The 14059-nt window shown below is 36.7% G+C and overlaps 1 protein-coding gene across 2 annotated transcripts in view; it reads right to left on the minus strand.

Annotated features, from left to right (window-relative positions):
* INTS6 (integrator complex subunit 6) overlaps positions 1-13879 on the minus strand; it is a 37071-nt gene extending 23192 nt beyond the window's left edge. Inside the window, exon 1 of one of the 2 annotated variants that reach the window (XM_031056792.1) lies at positions 13526-13878. In XM_031056792.1, coding sequence (XP_030912652.1) covers positions 13526-13645 — 120 coding nt within the window. In that variant the 5' untranslated portion in view covers positions 13646-13878. Of the gene's footprint in view, positions 1-13525 lie in introns of both variants that reach the window. The other variant, XM_005420784.2, reaches the window with a different exon arrangement.
* Positions 13880-14059: the final 180 nt, after the last annotated feature.

Raw genomic sequence — 14059 nt, forward strand, 5'->3', positions numbered from 1 at the left:
ATATAAAAGATCATCTACGGATTTTGTGCTTCAAACAGAGCTACCATTAAACAATCTCATATATTTGGTGAAGGGTATCCAGTTTGACTACTGTGGCAGCACCACATTAATAGTGGTCAATATTTTCTCAAACCTTAGCGCACCGCATTAATAGTGGTCAATATTTTCTCAAACCTTAGTGAAAAAAAAAGATTAAAGATTTCTTTTCTAATAGCATACCATTACTACAAAAAAATAAGCAAAAATCAAATTAAAATGAAGATCAATCTCTCCCATTAAAGCCAAGCTACTTCATAATTTAATTTAAACAATTACTCAAAAGGATTTAAGGACCCTCAAAACACTCCTTTTTAATTAAAATAATTTCCTAAGAATATTCTTAACAGTTACAGTATGTTATTCTGCCAATAGTTTACCACAACTGCAAAACATCAACTGGAAGCTAATTACATTGCACTGAAATAATACAGAAAGTAGGGTTTGTAACTCGATATTTCTCATGAATACTAACCATAAAAATACTTGAATTCTATTGCTAATAAATCATTGTAAAATGAATTGACAACTGATAAAAATAACAGATTTATAATGTCATAACCAATGCTAAGTTAAAATTCTGGTGCAATTTCAAATACAAGTATTAAAATTTCCATCTCTGACAACACCTTTTATCTGGATATCCTCATCATCTTGAAAAACTTTTTTATTCCTTAACTATACTTTGTTTCAATTTTTTCCTATCTAAAGTTTAAGCCTTAAACAGCTGGTGTTAGAATGATAATGAAATTATAAGGAAGGAAACAACAGTTGCTACGCTTGAGCTCCCTACGAAACGTGTCTGAGGGAGAAATGCCTTCATCCTCAGGCTACTCTCTGTAATTTCACAAGCATTTTACATATACAAAGGATAGTCACTCACACACTAAGAATCAATTGTTTTCAGAAAGATAATTAAAATGTATCATGGAAGAACTGCGGTAAAAAAGCCTATTACTGACATTTACTAGTTTTGACTAAAAATTTCCATGTCATTACTTTTTAAAGACCACCACTGACTCTTCTGACCCTGCTCCTCACCTTAATTATAAAAAGGCATTCAAAACCAGTGTTAAGTCAAGTATTCCTCCAACAAAACCCCCTCATTTATGTAAGCTCTCAACAGTCAGACATCATAAAATTGAATTCCAAAAGACTTACCAATTCTTTTTACTAAACTGCAGCACTTCTGTCAACAATTGGTTGAGAACTTTATTTCTATCTAATTAATCTAATTCTACAGCAATCAAATTACTTTCTATTTCTCTTCCTCTAGAAATACACTTAAAAACCCCAGCATTTACAAGTCTTGGAAACATCATTCTTCAAAATACTGGCATCAACAGTCATTGACTGTAAATGCATAGGTAATTAATTCAGTCCAGCCCAATTATTTTGGCTGTGCAGAGGAACAGTGAGTGACAATGTACACTACCATCTCTTTGGCAGCTTACAGGTATGCTGCAATGCACTGGGGAAAGTATCTCAGGGTAACAAGGTATAAGAAGTCTGCTTACAACTTACTCTGATAACTAGCTAACCAGCATGAGGCTTTATTTATTTCAGAAGCAAATTCTTTTCAACACACTGCTTTTCCTTCTTAAAGTTTGTAGAAGTGGTGAAAAAAGGAAGAACCACCTACGGTTTTAATGGCTGACCACCCTCTAACAAGGTACAAGGAGGATTTTTTCATTCACAATCTACATTTTCAAGGACAGATGCGCATCAAGATAACAAAAAGCCGTACAGACTTCTTTTGGAAACAAAGTTACTTAAAACAGCATCAACACCAGGGAAAGTTTGCTTGATTAAAAAGGAACAAGCAAGAGATTCAAAGCCTTAAAACAAACTTACATTACACAACACTTCCATTTGAACAATTTGACAGCTTCATGACTGCTCCAAAACACAAAGCAATTCAGCTGCATTGGTTGCCTTTCCCTTCGTCTCTGGCTGAAGCAGTTGTGTGCTCAGATAACACACAAATACAGAGCACCACTGAGCTCCACACCACTCACAAGGGGTCACAGGAAGAGGCATCCCATGTCACACCAGCTTGTGTGATGCTCTCAGAGGGAGCCTCACATCAAGCCAGAAAGTGTATCAAATTATCAAGACGCATTATTGCCTGGCTAAGGCTCTCACAACTAAGAATTCACTCCCACTGGTAAGTAAGCTTAGCATCAAATTTCAGCATGACTAATTAATACACACATGATTTTCTTCCTTCTTCCAAGTGTAGAGGTAAAGCAGTTCAAGACCTATTGTGACCTTTACATATGCAATTATACAATATTATACATGCAGGAAGAGAAGATAAAGACTACTGTTATCTCAAAGCACACATTTAAATATTAATTTCAGAGTCAGAAGTGTTGCAGAACTGAAGAAATGGATGAGGTAGAAATGTGACCAAACCACACCAAATCAGAGACTAAAAATGACACAATAAGCAACTACTACAAAAATAAGTTTTTAGTAGTACAGAAACTTGAAGCTCAAGAAAGGCTGGAAGCTGAAAATAGACATGAACAGAACTTAAGTGTATATTTTTTAATAGAACATATCACTAGGAACTGGAGACTTTCCCCTTCATTGCTAAAGGCAGAACACTATCAGTCAAGTACACAGAGGTATTAACAATTGTTCTGATCATCAGTTACATAATAACTGCAGCATCTTGTGCAACTTCTTACTTGTCCCACTCGCATTTTCAGCAGCTTTGGCTATTTTCCATTATCCCCACAGAATTAATCTCCTTAGTTGGCAAGTCCTATAGAACCAAGTGTATTTTATGCTTTTGCACAATTGTTTCCCAAGTCACAAGCACAGCTGAATACACTGGCATCACAGCAGTATTTCAGTCAATTTACAGCTGGCAATTAAACGCTACAAAAATTACTTTGCCTTTAAGGATTTTCAAATGTATGTATGTAGACACACACCACAACCATGCATATACATATAATACACTACTAGGGAAAGAATATGCTTTCAACTTTGGTAGATCAGTAAATTCTTTCCTATTACTTGATAAGAAGCAAAATGTCTTTAAGTTGAAGTTTTCCCAGATGAAGCCACTCTATCACCTAATGCTTAATGTGAAACTTTGACCTATCTAAACACAAGGAAGAACATGCTACAGGTGGAGGAGTGCAAAAAGGGCAGTCCAATTCTACTACAACATTTGCATCGATAAATCTGGCCACCATAGGAGCACCATAATTCTGTGGCCAGACCGAAAAATATAGCAGCTCTAAATTCTGTCACAGTGTTATCTAATTGACTGAACCTGCATGATAAAAATAACTTTGCAATTGTATTTATTTACTATGTCTGTCTTAGAACTGAAATTGATTCTTTGAAGCGGACGCATCTCAGTGTCAGAGAAACTTCTGTGCTTTCAGCCTGAGTAAGAGCTGAAGAACATACAAATTCTGTACAGGCTTAAGATCTGACAAGGATGGACTTCACGCACAAAGAAAGTTGCTAACTCATCTATCTTGCTGTCCACAAAGATTTCAATATGTTCCCTTGATGCTTTTGCTTATTCAAAATATAATACAGTTTTGCAATGGTAGCAGTTCTGTCTTAGTAGAAGATCAGATATTTGTACAGCAGATGTATTTCAAGATCACTTTCAGAAGTCACAGAAGTAAGTTCAACAAGAGTTACGACAACCAGTTTGAGTTTTACACAGGATGAGTGTTTTGAAATATGTTAAGATTTCAAGCCATAAAAGAAATTTTAATACAAACTCGAAATCTCCCTAATGCCTAATTAATGACAAAGGCAACAACACCAGTCACAAAGAAGAATCTTATGAAATAACCTAATGAAAGCCTCATTCCAGAAATTACACTATCTCCAAGAAAAAATGCCCAGTGTTTTTCTGAAAGGGCTGGTGGACAGCAGGATGACTCTTTCTATTACAGCTAATCCACACACACATCCCTGCAGTATGGACAAGCATCCTGTGTCATAATATTGACATCTTTAGCTCTCCCTGCAGTACCCAAGATGGGAGGACTTGTGCTCTGCCTTTTGTTCACACTAGGCAGCTGGGAATGCTACCTCACCAACAGACAGGTTTCAGAAAGAACACAGGATAACAACTGCTATCAGAAAAGCAGGTGATAGTAGCAGGTTTTAGAAGACCAAAGTGTGGTCCCAAAAACCATTAAGATCTAGCTCCTCTGTATATATAACAATATACACACCCAGGGTGAATAAAAAGATCACACTTCTTCAACTCAGGGATGAGGGAAAGAAACAGGTTTGACAAATGCTTAAGGAGTCTTGACTGAGGCCAAAACAGTAACTGTACTGTGAAAACACCAACTCTCAGCACTACCACAGATTCTCCCAAATTCTCCCACGGGTTTTGCCCTAGTTCCAGCTGCATAAAAGCAACACTTACAAATTGCTATTTAGCCAAAACAGCCTATCAGAGAGTACCTCACCTCCGTAAACTTGTGTTTTACTTTGTAATTAGAACACCAGCCAGCAGAGGGGGCACAAGTTAATAAAATCTATCCTCATAGGAGGTGTTTTGAGTAACAAGAAAAACCTGAGGCATGCTCTAGTTGCATACTACCTAAAACACACAGGAACAGGTTAATACCTTCTATCTAAATCCATGTATCTAAAACTCCTAAATATTCTTGTATAAGTACAAACAAGAAGTAATCCCTTAGTGAACTCTAACTTCTTAACATATGTTTCATCCAACAGCTGGTTCATGGTTTCTAGACACAATGGAAGCACATACTATCATTCTACTACTTACTTTTTTTGCTGCAGACTGCCCATCTTTGGAAAGCTCAGCCACAAACACTTAACTGTATTATGGACATATTCCCTTTACTTTTGAAGCTAACCTTCCCCCCTCCCCCAGTATTCTAACTCAAATTATTTTGACTTTTGGAGAAGACCTTAAAAATAGAGTTTTAAGAAGGCACAGTAGACTTTATCAAGGTCTGAACCCATGCTTCCATTAACACACCATCGCCCTCCGCCCCAAAAAAATGGAAAATACTTTTCAAGCAGTAATGATTTCTCCTGCACTCATACTCCAAAAGCCAACAAAACTGCAACAATTTTACAGTAAGGATAGCTACCAAAGAATATCTTTCCTCCATGAGGCAAGACTACAAAACCTAAATTCAGCTGTCCTCCTCCATAGACTACAGTAAAGTTACTGTAGGCAAATTAATTTCCCATGTTGTAGACAATTCTTTAGTTAACTACTTAACAAATACCTAAGAGTTACTTCAATGCCCAAGACATGGGCTAGTCACTGTTTCTTAACTGGAATACTTATGTAGGGTTACAGAGCAGTTACATGGTTTCAGTTTCATTTCTTACTAGCATTACAGATTAGGAGTAAATGAAATAATTTTTGTTCACACAGTGTTTGTACATATCACTGTTTGGTGGCATGAAGCTTTCTGCATTTCAGGCAACCAGGAAAAAAATAAGTTATAGACTTAAATAAAAAGAAATTTAAAGAAAAATCAGTTAGCAAAAGGCTTTCAAAGCCAAACACAATTGTAACAGCAGATTTTCCTAAGGCTGAGCCAGAGATCAAACTCCTCAGCATATCAGTTACAGAATTAAGAGGAAAATTCTTGAAGCAACCATTATGTCCATAACACAGGCTACCTAAGTTCTATTTAAGAAAAGCAAATTTAAGGTATTGAGGAAAATAAATGGAAAGAAAGCAAGTCATTTGCTCCTTGGTATTTTGGACCTGGGCATTATCTCCAAAAATCTTTTTTAAAATAGCCATTTATGACTTCAATTGATTACTGAACCTCCAAACACATCACCTTAAACTAGCCATGTCCAGTCAAAGCTGAACAGCAAAAACCAAAGATCCAGTCAGATATCACTTCTATAACTAGGAATGCTAGAGACAAAACACCTATCTGAATTGCACAAGAGACAGCAAACCCATTTCCAAAAACAAAGTCACAGAAATATATCTAAGCATATCAACTGCTTGCTTTGCTAAAGATTGCAAGTTTGTCTTCTATAGGCAATGATTTCATTGCATATCCATCCTGAAACATGCCACGAGAAAATTCTCTGTGCTTAGTATCATTTTTATAGATGATCATAACTTTACACATTGAGTTTCCAAGTCTGGCATTGAATGAACTGCTTAAAGACTATTTAATTGCACAACTTCAGCCATTTTGGAACTCCCTCATAAAGTTTATGCCAAGAACAAAACCAAACCTAACAGCAAGAAAACAAAAGAGGCAACTCAAAGCAGCCTGAAAATGATTTTCAATGCAAGAACAGATCATTTTGGAATACACACTCTCCATACTAAATAATAAACACATGAAAACAGAAGGCATGTGTTAAGGAAGCAGTTTAAGGCTCTGTTTGTGTTGAACAATAAAGGAATGATGAATACATTAGATTTACTAAGACCTCAAACTTAAAACCTCAAGATACTTTCATGTGCCTAAATCAGAGAAGTCCCAACATTAGTAAGTCACAGAGTTTCAAAAACCACAGGTTAATATATATGTTTGCCCTCTTTCTTTCATTTAAGAACAGATCTAATTGAGTTTTAAATATCACATTATATAAGTGATAATTTCTTGATTAACTAGTAAGTGTTCCAATTTAGATTAGGTCCTTAGTAAGTTTCAAAAACAATTCAAGTCCTTCAATCTTTCACAATTACATCACAGTTAAAAAAAAACATGCATAGAACAGGGATTTTATATACAATGAATTCCAGCAAGTAACTAAGCAATGAAAAATCACATTAAAATGAAACACAAAATGCCACTAGCATTTGAAACACTTAAGTACTGATGTGACAGATGTATAATGCCAGAAGGGGAAGAACTTTTTCTTAAATGAAATTAAATTATTTACCTAAGCAGCAAAATCAACTGCAATCACAACTTGTATCTTATTTTTAAGGTAACTTATAGAAAAAGATGCACCTTATCAGTTAGTTACAGATTAATAAATGCGTCACTACTGGAATCATCTGAAATTGGATAATCAGCCAATAAGTTACAGGAGTTTTTGAAGTTATTTGCATGAGCATAGTAAATGTGAGCTGCTAAAAATAGGTTCTATTTGAGCCTTTATAAACTTTTTCTAAGAAAAATAAATTAACACAATCCATACCAAACATAACTTTAAAGTCAGTTCCAATGACTCTGAGTTTAAGATGATTTTGGTTTTATTTCCTAAAAATATTTCTGAATGTTTTATTCCAAAAATAACTGACCTTGCCAAGCCCTGGATCAAGTCCCTAATTACAGAAGCCTCTCTGCTTCACAGCAATGACCTTACACAGCTGGTTCTGGCTCAGTCAGTGCAATTCACAGACTAAGCCAGGCCTCTGCTCTCCATATGCTAGAGAAGGGTAACAAGTCCTACAGCTGCCCACACACTAGTTAGAGGGGAAAAAACCTAACCAAAATACACACCACCAAGAAGAAGAGACAGACTTGTTTACAAAAATCTCCCCACAAATTAGGGGGTTAATAATCCAGAGTACTGATAAACTGACTAAAAGTAGCTTATTGACCTATGAACACAGAGCAATTCTTCAGAATAACTTCCCAACGACTCCCCCACAATTCCTTCCTGGAGTTTACCACCACAACAGCAGGAGCAACTTGGCTGTTCTAAACCAATTTTGAACCACCACAGTTCAGTCCAGTTAATTAATGTCACTGATCAATCACTGATTTATTTTACTACATGAAGTCACACAACTTGAAGCAAAGTTAGTGCAACTATGAACCCATGAGAGGCCGCGAGTTCCAGAGCAGTGATCTAGGCTGAGTGTGCCTAACAGAAGATGCACACAATCAAGTTGGGATTCTGGGATTCAAAGATAGGAGGGCAGAACTGTTGCAATGGAGATGACCACTTTTCACTCATTCTGTATACTGAGCATCAGAAAACACCATCAGTGCCCTATGTGAGTCCAGTGACATATTCTGTATTTGTTCAATATAACTGGACAAAATGCAGAGTATGCAAATAAATTATGAATGAACATGTTACGGCACTGCCCCTTCCAAATCAAATTTGTTGATCCTTGAAATTTGAAAATCCTCTTTCTGCTACTGGAACAGATTGATGAAAATGTTTTCATTGGAAAAAATTAAATACTTCATGAAAGTTTCAAATTCTTTAAAAACATACTGGATTGGAACTAGACAAGTGATTTTAAAAACATTTAAGACTTTGGCTGAACTCTGTTGTGCTGTGAGTGTTAAAGGGCAAGCAGTTCCACATCACAATGTGAGAAAAAAACCTTAACAGTGCCTGCTGTAGCTCTCACTAGAGGGTGTTCTAAAACAAGGACAGCATGTTTAAATGTTATGGTCTAAAAGGTGTAAATTCAAACCAATATGCTTAATTTCACCACACAGCAGATGTGAATGATTTTTACCAGCACTTCACATACAGATCTTTGACATCAGCAGGCATACAGGTTCATGTTAAATCCATTGCCATTCCACAGAAAATATGAGACTGCGAGAAAGCCTCTCATATTTCTGCCATTATTACACTTACACTTGTGATGTTTTTTACTACTGTCTGAAATTCTCCTATTTTGTTTTCTTGGGGGAGGGGGGCAAAAAAAAGAGACCAGGAGAGCTACTCTAGAAGTGTAAATCTCTGCCTCTACTAACATGAGAAGCAAACTGCATGTGCAACTGTGCCAGTATGACAAAGCAGGAAACGCTAACCTAAACTTTGGTTCCAAATTTGGAGGCACATGCAGCACGGGCCATTTCAGTGCAGTGCATTATGATCCCAAAATACCAAGACAAAAGCCATACTTCAAAGGATTTTGACTTTTGAGAGCAACAAAATCCAGTAACAATCCTCAAAAGTCTCTTGGGAAAATAAAACTGCTCCACAATTTAAAGAAAACAGAACATATCACTGCAGAAGCATAATGTAGTCCATGTTAGGGAACAGCATTTCTTTCACATGTGATTTTTGTGATTTTATAAGCTCAGAAGATCCTAGACAAGCATATAAGCAAGCAGTGTGATTTTTGTGATAAGCTCAGGAGATCCTAGACAAGCATATAAGCAAGCAGTCAGCCTAGAATGCGTGACTTAGAGCTGTCTTGTGTCTACAAGTATGATTAGACATTATCTGCTAGTTACACTGTTCACCTGTATTTGGAATACTACAGTATTTATGCTATTGTGGCAAAGGACCCTGAACTATACAGACCAATGCCAAGTGTTACTGGGAGAACACATCAGCAGTTATGCTACTGTAGCTATAAATAGGTCTAAACCTATACTCAGAAAGAACTGTCAAGCAGCAGTTAACCTAAGACTGTGTTGTTTGATGGCCATACATGGCATGACAAAAACACTTGGAAAAAACTTATTTAACAATGCCATCATATGCAGGATACTTTCCAACTGCCAGCTCTGAGTGTATTCTTATTTGGATTTTAGTTTTTTCTTCAAAAGATTCTAGTTATGCTTCTGCTCATATGTGATATACACTACAGAATAAAAGGCTTTCACCAGGACGGTACACAGCCTGGTAAGCCACCCAAACCGTGTTTCTTGTGCTAATCTAAATCCAGGCAGCATCTTATTCATCACTGTGAATGAAAAATATCTAGTCTAAATCCATTTGTATTAGACACATTAGTTGACTTTTCTGTTTCAGAGCAACGAAGTTAGCATGTGCTTTTGTTACATTAGATTAGTTTAAAAGCCAAAGTCATCTCATAGCAGTAGTAATGCTGCTGAAAAATGTGCAAGATACTCTAGTGAGATTTTAAAAACTCATAAAAAGCTTGTATTATTGAAAAGCACTTTCTATATGCAGTATTAAAGCAATTTCACCCTGAAAAAATATTAAAAATACTTTGAAATCCATTCAGTTAAGTGTATTTTATCCTCTCAAACCTTATTCTATGCTATACTGCTGAAAAAACAGTAAGAGACTTTCAGCATTTCACAAATAACAGGCAACATGAAACACATAGGGTATCAATAAATCAGAGTTTTAACAATTTCAAACATCCATCAGATTCCATCTTTGGTAGAGCTATGCTGGTCGTTGGCATGCGAGTATCAAAACACCATTGATACATATTTTACCTGCCTTAGATTCAGTGCTTAGGCTTAGAAACCTCACTACAAACTGCAAGTAATCGAAGCTGATGGTTTATTTCAACCACTTGTTTACATTTTCACTCTACCATAACAGCAGCTACATTTTGAATGCTTTCTGTTTCCACAGAAACATCTATCAGTATTTAAATTTTCTATGAACTATAACAAGCTGCACATTTGCTATACTGAAAACTATTTGGTTAAACCATGACTACTCATATCCTGATAAACTGATTTCTTCCTGGAGACATCCAAATGCTGTATTTTTTTCCCTAAGCTCTCCACAAAAATGCAGGAGGTGAAAAGCCTGAAATAATGGAAAAGCTGAACTGGAGAAAATAAGGAGTCAATTATCTAAGTGTAAACTGGGCTAATGAAGTACAATATTTTGTGTGATGCGACAAACTTATTGAATTTAGTGTGTTTAAACTGATTTCTTCCTGGAGACATCCAAATGCTGTATTTTTTTCCCTAAGCTCTCCACAAAAATGCAGGAGGTGAAAAGGATCACTATTTTTAGTAAATGCTAAAAGCTGACACCCTATTTGAAGGTTTATTCTTCTGCTGTAATCACCACAAAGCATATTAAAGGAGAAGAAAGCTATTAGATCCAAGCAGTAAAACACTGGAATTATCAATCTGAACATGCTGCAAAAGGAACAGCCACCTTAAAATGTGTACTTTTCAAAACCTTTTTTTTTTCAAAAACCTCCAAAAACAATCGGATCTAGCAACTCCTCAGTAAGACAAAATATTTATAGAGCCCTATCATAGCATTTATATCAGAACTAGCTTATGAAAAAATCTTCCAGGCTCTTGACAATTGAAGTGTGTTGACAGTGTCCTTTAAGATCTAAATGTGAGATCCTGTGATCAGCTGATCACATGGTAACTCAATCATTGCATATGCAATATGATAAAGACTCATAATAAAAATCCAAACATTAAAGTAGCAAGAAAATATGAAGCAGATTTTCCCCAACTCCAGAATGACCCTTCAGCCATCATTCTTGTTCAGAAGGTCAGCTGATGGAGAACTCTGATCAACTGAAAGAAATGGAGTATACTGAGTCACTCTGCCGTTTAAACCAACAGTTTGCACTCAGCAGGGGTACAAGGTATCACTGGTGGAGACACAACCAGACAATCCCATCAGGCTTGTATCATGTCTTGTCATTAGCATGTGTAAGAAGAGTCTGGTTTACAATTAGTTTTTGTGTAACAAGTGGATCTTGGCAAATAACTTAGAAGTTTGTCAATACACCAAAATACAAGCATGACAGTCAAAAGATGTTTAGCCAGAGCAATTTCCCACAGAAGATTAATAAGTTTGGATTTTATTGTGTCACGTAATACCACACCTAAGATGGTCTGTATGTTGCTATTTTTTGTAAGATTATCTTCTCTTACTATGATATAATCAAGTATCTGCCTGCTAAATTTCAGCTAACTACTCTTTTATAGTGTTAATATTGGTAGCTGCTTTAGAAAAACAGTTAATCAGCAATTTATGTTCTGAGTGAAAACTATTTAAAATGCAACTGAGCATTCTGACCACTTTTATTTTCCTGGATTTTTAAGTTTCTCATACTAAGTATGGTTAAACACTGATTTGTCTGGACTAAATTTTAGGTGGTAGTAGGACAATGACAGGCTATCAAACCATAGTTTTAAAGACCAATGTGAAGATGAAGACAATTAGCTGCCCTAGAACTCATCCTGCAAATGCTGAAGGATCAGTTAAATGTTGTAGAATTTGATTTTTTTTTAATTGCTATTTTGGTTAGAAGAGCCAAAATGGGAACCTTTGACTTCAGCAGCAGATGACCAGCCACTTGCAATAGAGTAATCTATTTTTGCAGATGCTAAAAAGAGTTAGAATTTCTATTTAGTCACCTGACTGCACATTGTGAATACCTCTTCAACAGCCAGCTCCACACATGGAATGGAGCAAAAATGTGCTTAAGTGACAGTGGGTTCAAGCCCAGACAGACAGACAACCCAAACAGATCAGACAAAGAAAAAGTCACTGCTTCACAGGCAAAAGAGCAGCTATTGCAGTAATGAACACTACGAGTGAGTCAAAATAATAATGGCAACTCAACTGCCCACTTGAGTAGTTGAGCACAGCTGGCTCACTTAGAGCAAATTATTTGACATGGGTTTAATTAGAATAATTATCAGTAGCAATGGGAAAGAACAATATTTTGTGTATGGGCCTACAGGGGTTAAGTGTTCAAGAATATAGCTCCTGTAACTAAACAAAAATATCAGAAAAATGGGAAAATCACACACAGCTGTATGAGGACATCAGATGGCCACAGGAAAAAACCTCATGTGTGGAACTAGCCCTTTTTTAAAGTTTCATCACTAAACAAGCATTTTAAAAACGTTTAGGCTCACTTGACCATTGCATGGTAAAGCCATACAATGCAGCATGATGAATTTCCTTCAAAAACACACGTGGCATGTTATCACAAACTCTGCTTAGACTGGGAAATAGCGGGGGAAGAAGAGGGACTTATGTTCACAATCACATACCCATGTTAAATACTGTACTAAGTACTAATCCTCAGATAGTGGACACAGAATTACATGAGAATAACAAACAAAAAGGGGAGATTCAAGTTGGTATGCCCCAGAAAAGTATTAGTAGCATCCTTCATGTGAAACAAATCCAAGCTTTGATCCAGCAGCAGAAAGAACTCTGAGTCCTAAGGCACACACTTAACCTACAATGTCTGTATTTTAGCAGCTCACACTAATGAGCATGAGAATGCTGGCCCACACCAAAAACTCCTGCTTTAAAGGGATAGTTGAAATAGAGAAATTAAAAAAGCACAGCTTCTCAATGCTCTGATACACTTCAGGCTCATAAAAATACATGTATTCAGAGAATTGTTGTGGTAAACTCACTGGAAAGAAAGTGTTTTGAAAAAGTGCCCCTTCCAGTACTTTTGGACATGCAGTGTTGTTAGAAAAATGGCTCATCTCCCAAACTGTTCAGCACTGTACAGAGAAAACAAAGTTTTCATAACCCTATCAGGCTCACCAGCTAAGGTACTGAACACAGACTCAACAAGAAAAGGAAAAATTTGAACTGAAAAGGTCAACTTGGAGGCTGTATCATAGCTTAAAAACTGAGACACGACTGAAATTAAAGAACAAAAAAGTAACTCAAACTCACTGGCTGTATTTCTTCAAGCTAGCCGAGCTCTGCTTACATTTTGAAGCCCCTATATTGAATATTCCATGAAGATGCCACTTTGGACAACTAGCTAATTGCTGTCTCTGGGAAGTTTGTGTTTTAATATTTTTCCACCTAGTAACAGCCAACCTACCTGCCCATAGTTGTCTATGCCAGTTACTAATCTATTTAAGTTTAATAAATCAAAAGCTGTCCTTAGGGACTGGCCAAGAGTCGTAAGTCCTTCAGCCTGAAGGTTTTTCAGTTCATTCATAAACGTTGCATGGTTTTCCTTCCAGCCAGCCTGCAAAGGGAAATGTGAAAAGATTTATTCTGCAGATACGAGTTTTGCTTTCCTGTTAGGCTACAAAGAGCCTCCCCTGCTGCATGCAGCTCACTACAAACGATAATGAAATACTTCAGAAGTTAGTATTTGATGTTGCTCCAAAAAGCCTGAAATTATGAACTTCTCTTAATCCTTAGAACTCCCCATTTACCAAACGAGCATTTTTGCTTAGTTCCACGGGACAAATTTCTTAGAGGACACGGGTGCCCAAACCTTAGAGTTATTTACATCACCCTCCCAGAGCCCTGCCCAGATGGAAGCCAACTGCGCTGTGAAGCGACCTCCAACAGGTTCACCGTCCTGTGTCATGTGGACCCACCGCCCCCTTCCCCCGCGCGGTGC

The sequence above is a fragment of the Geospiza fortis genome, unplaced genomic scaffold (assembly GCF_000277835.1).
Source record: "Geospiza fortis unplaced genomic scaffold, GeoFor_1.0 scaffold194, whole genome shotgun sequence".
In the NCBI taxonomy this organism is placed as follows: Eukaryota; Metazoa; Chordata; class Aves; order Passeriformes; family Thraupidae; genus Geospiza; species Geospiza fortis.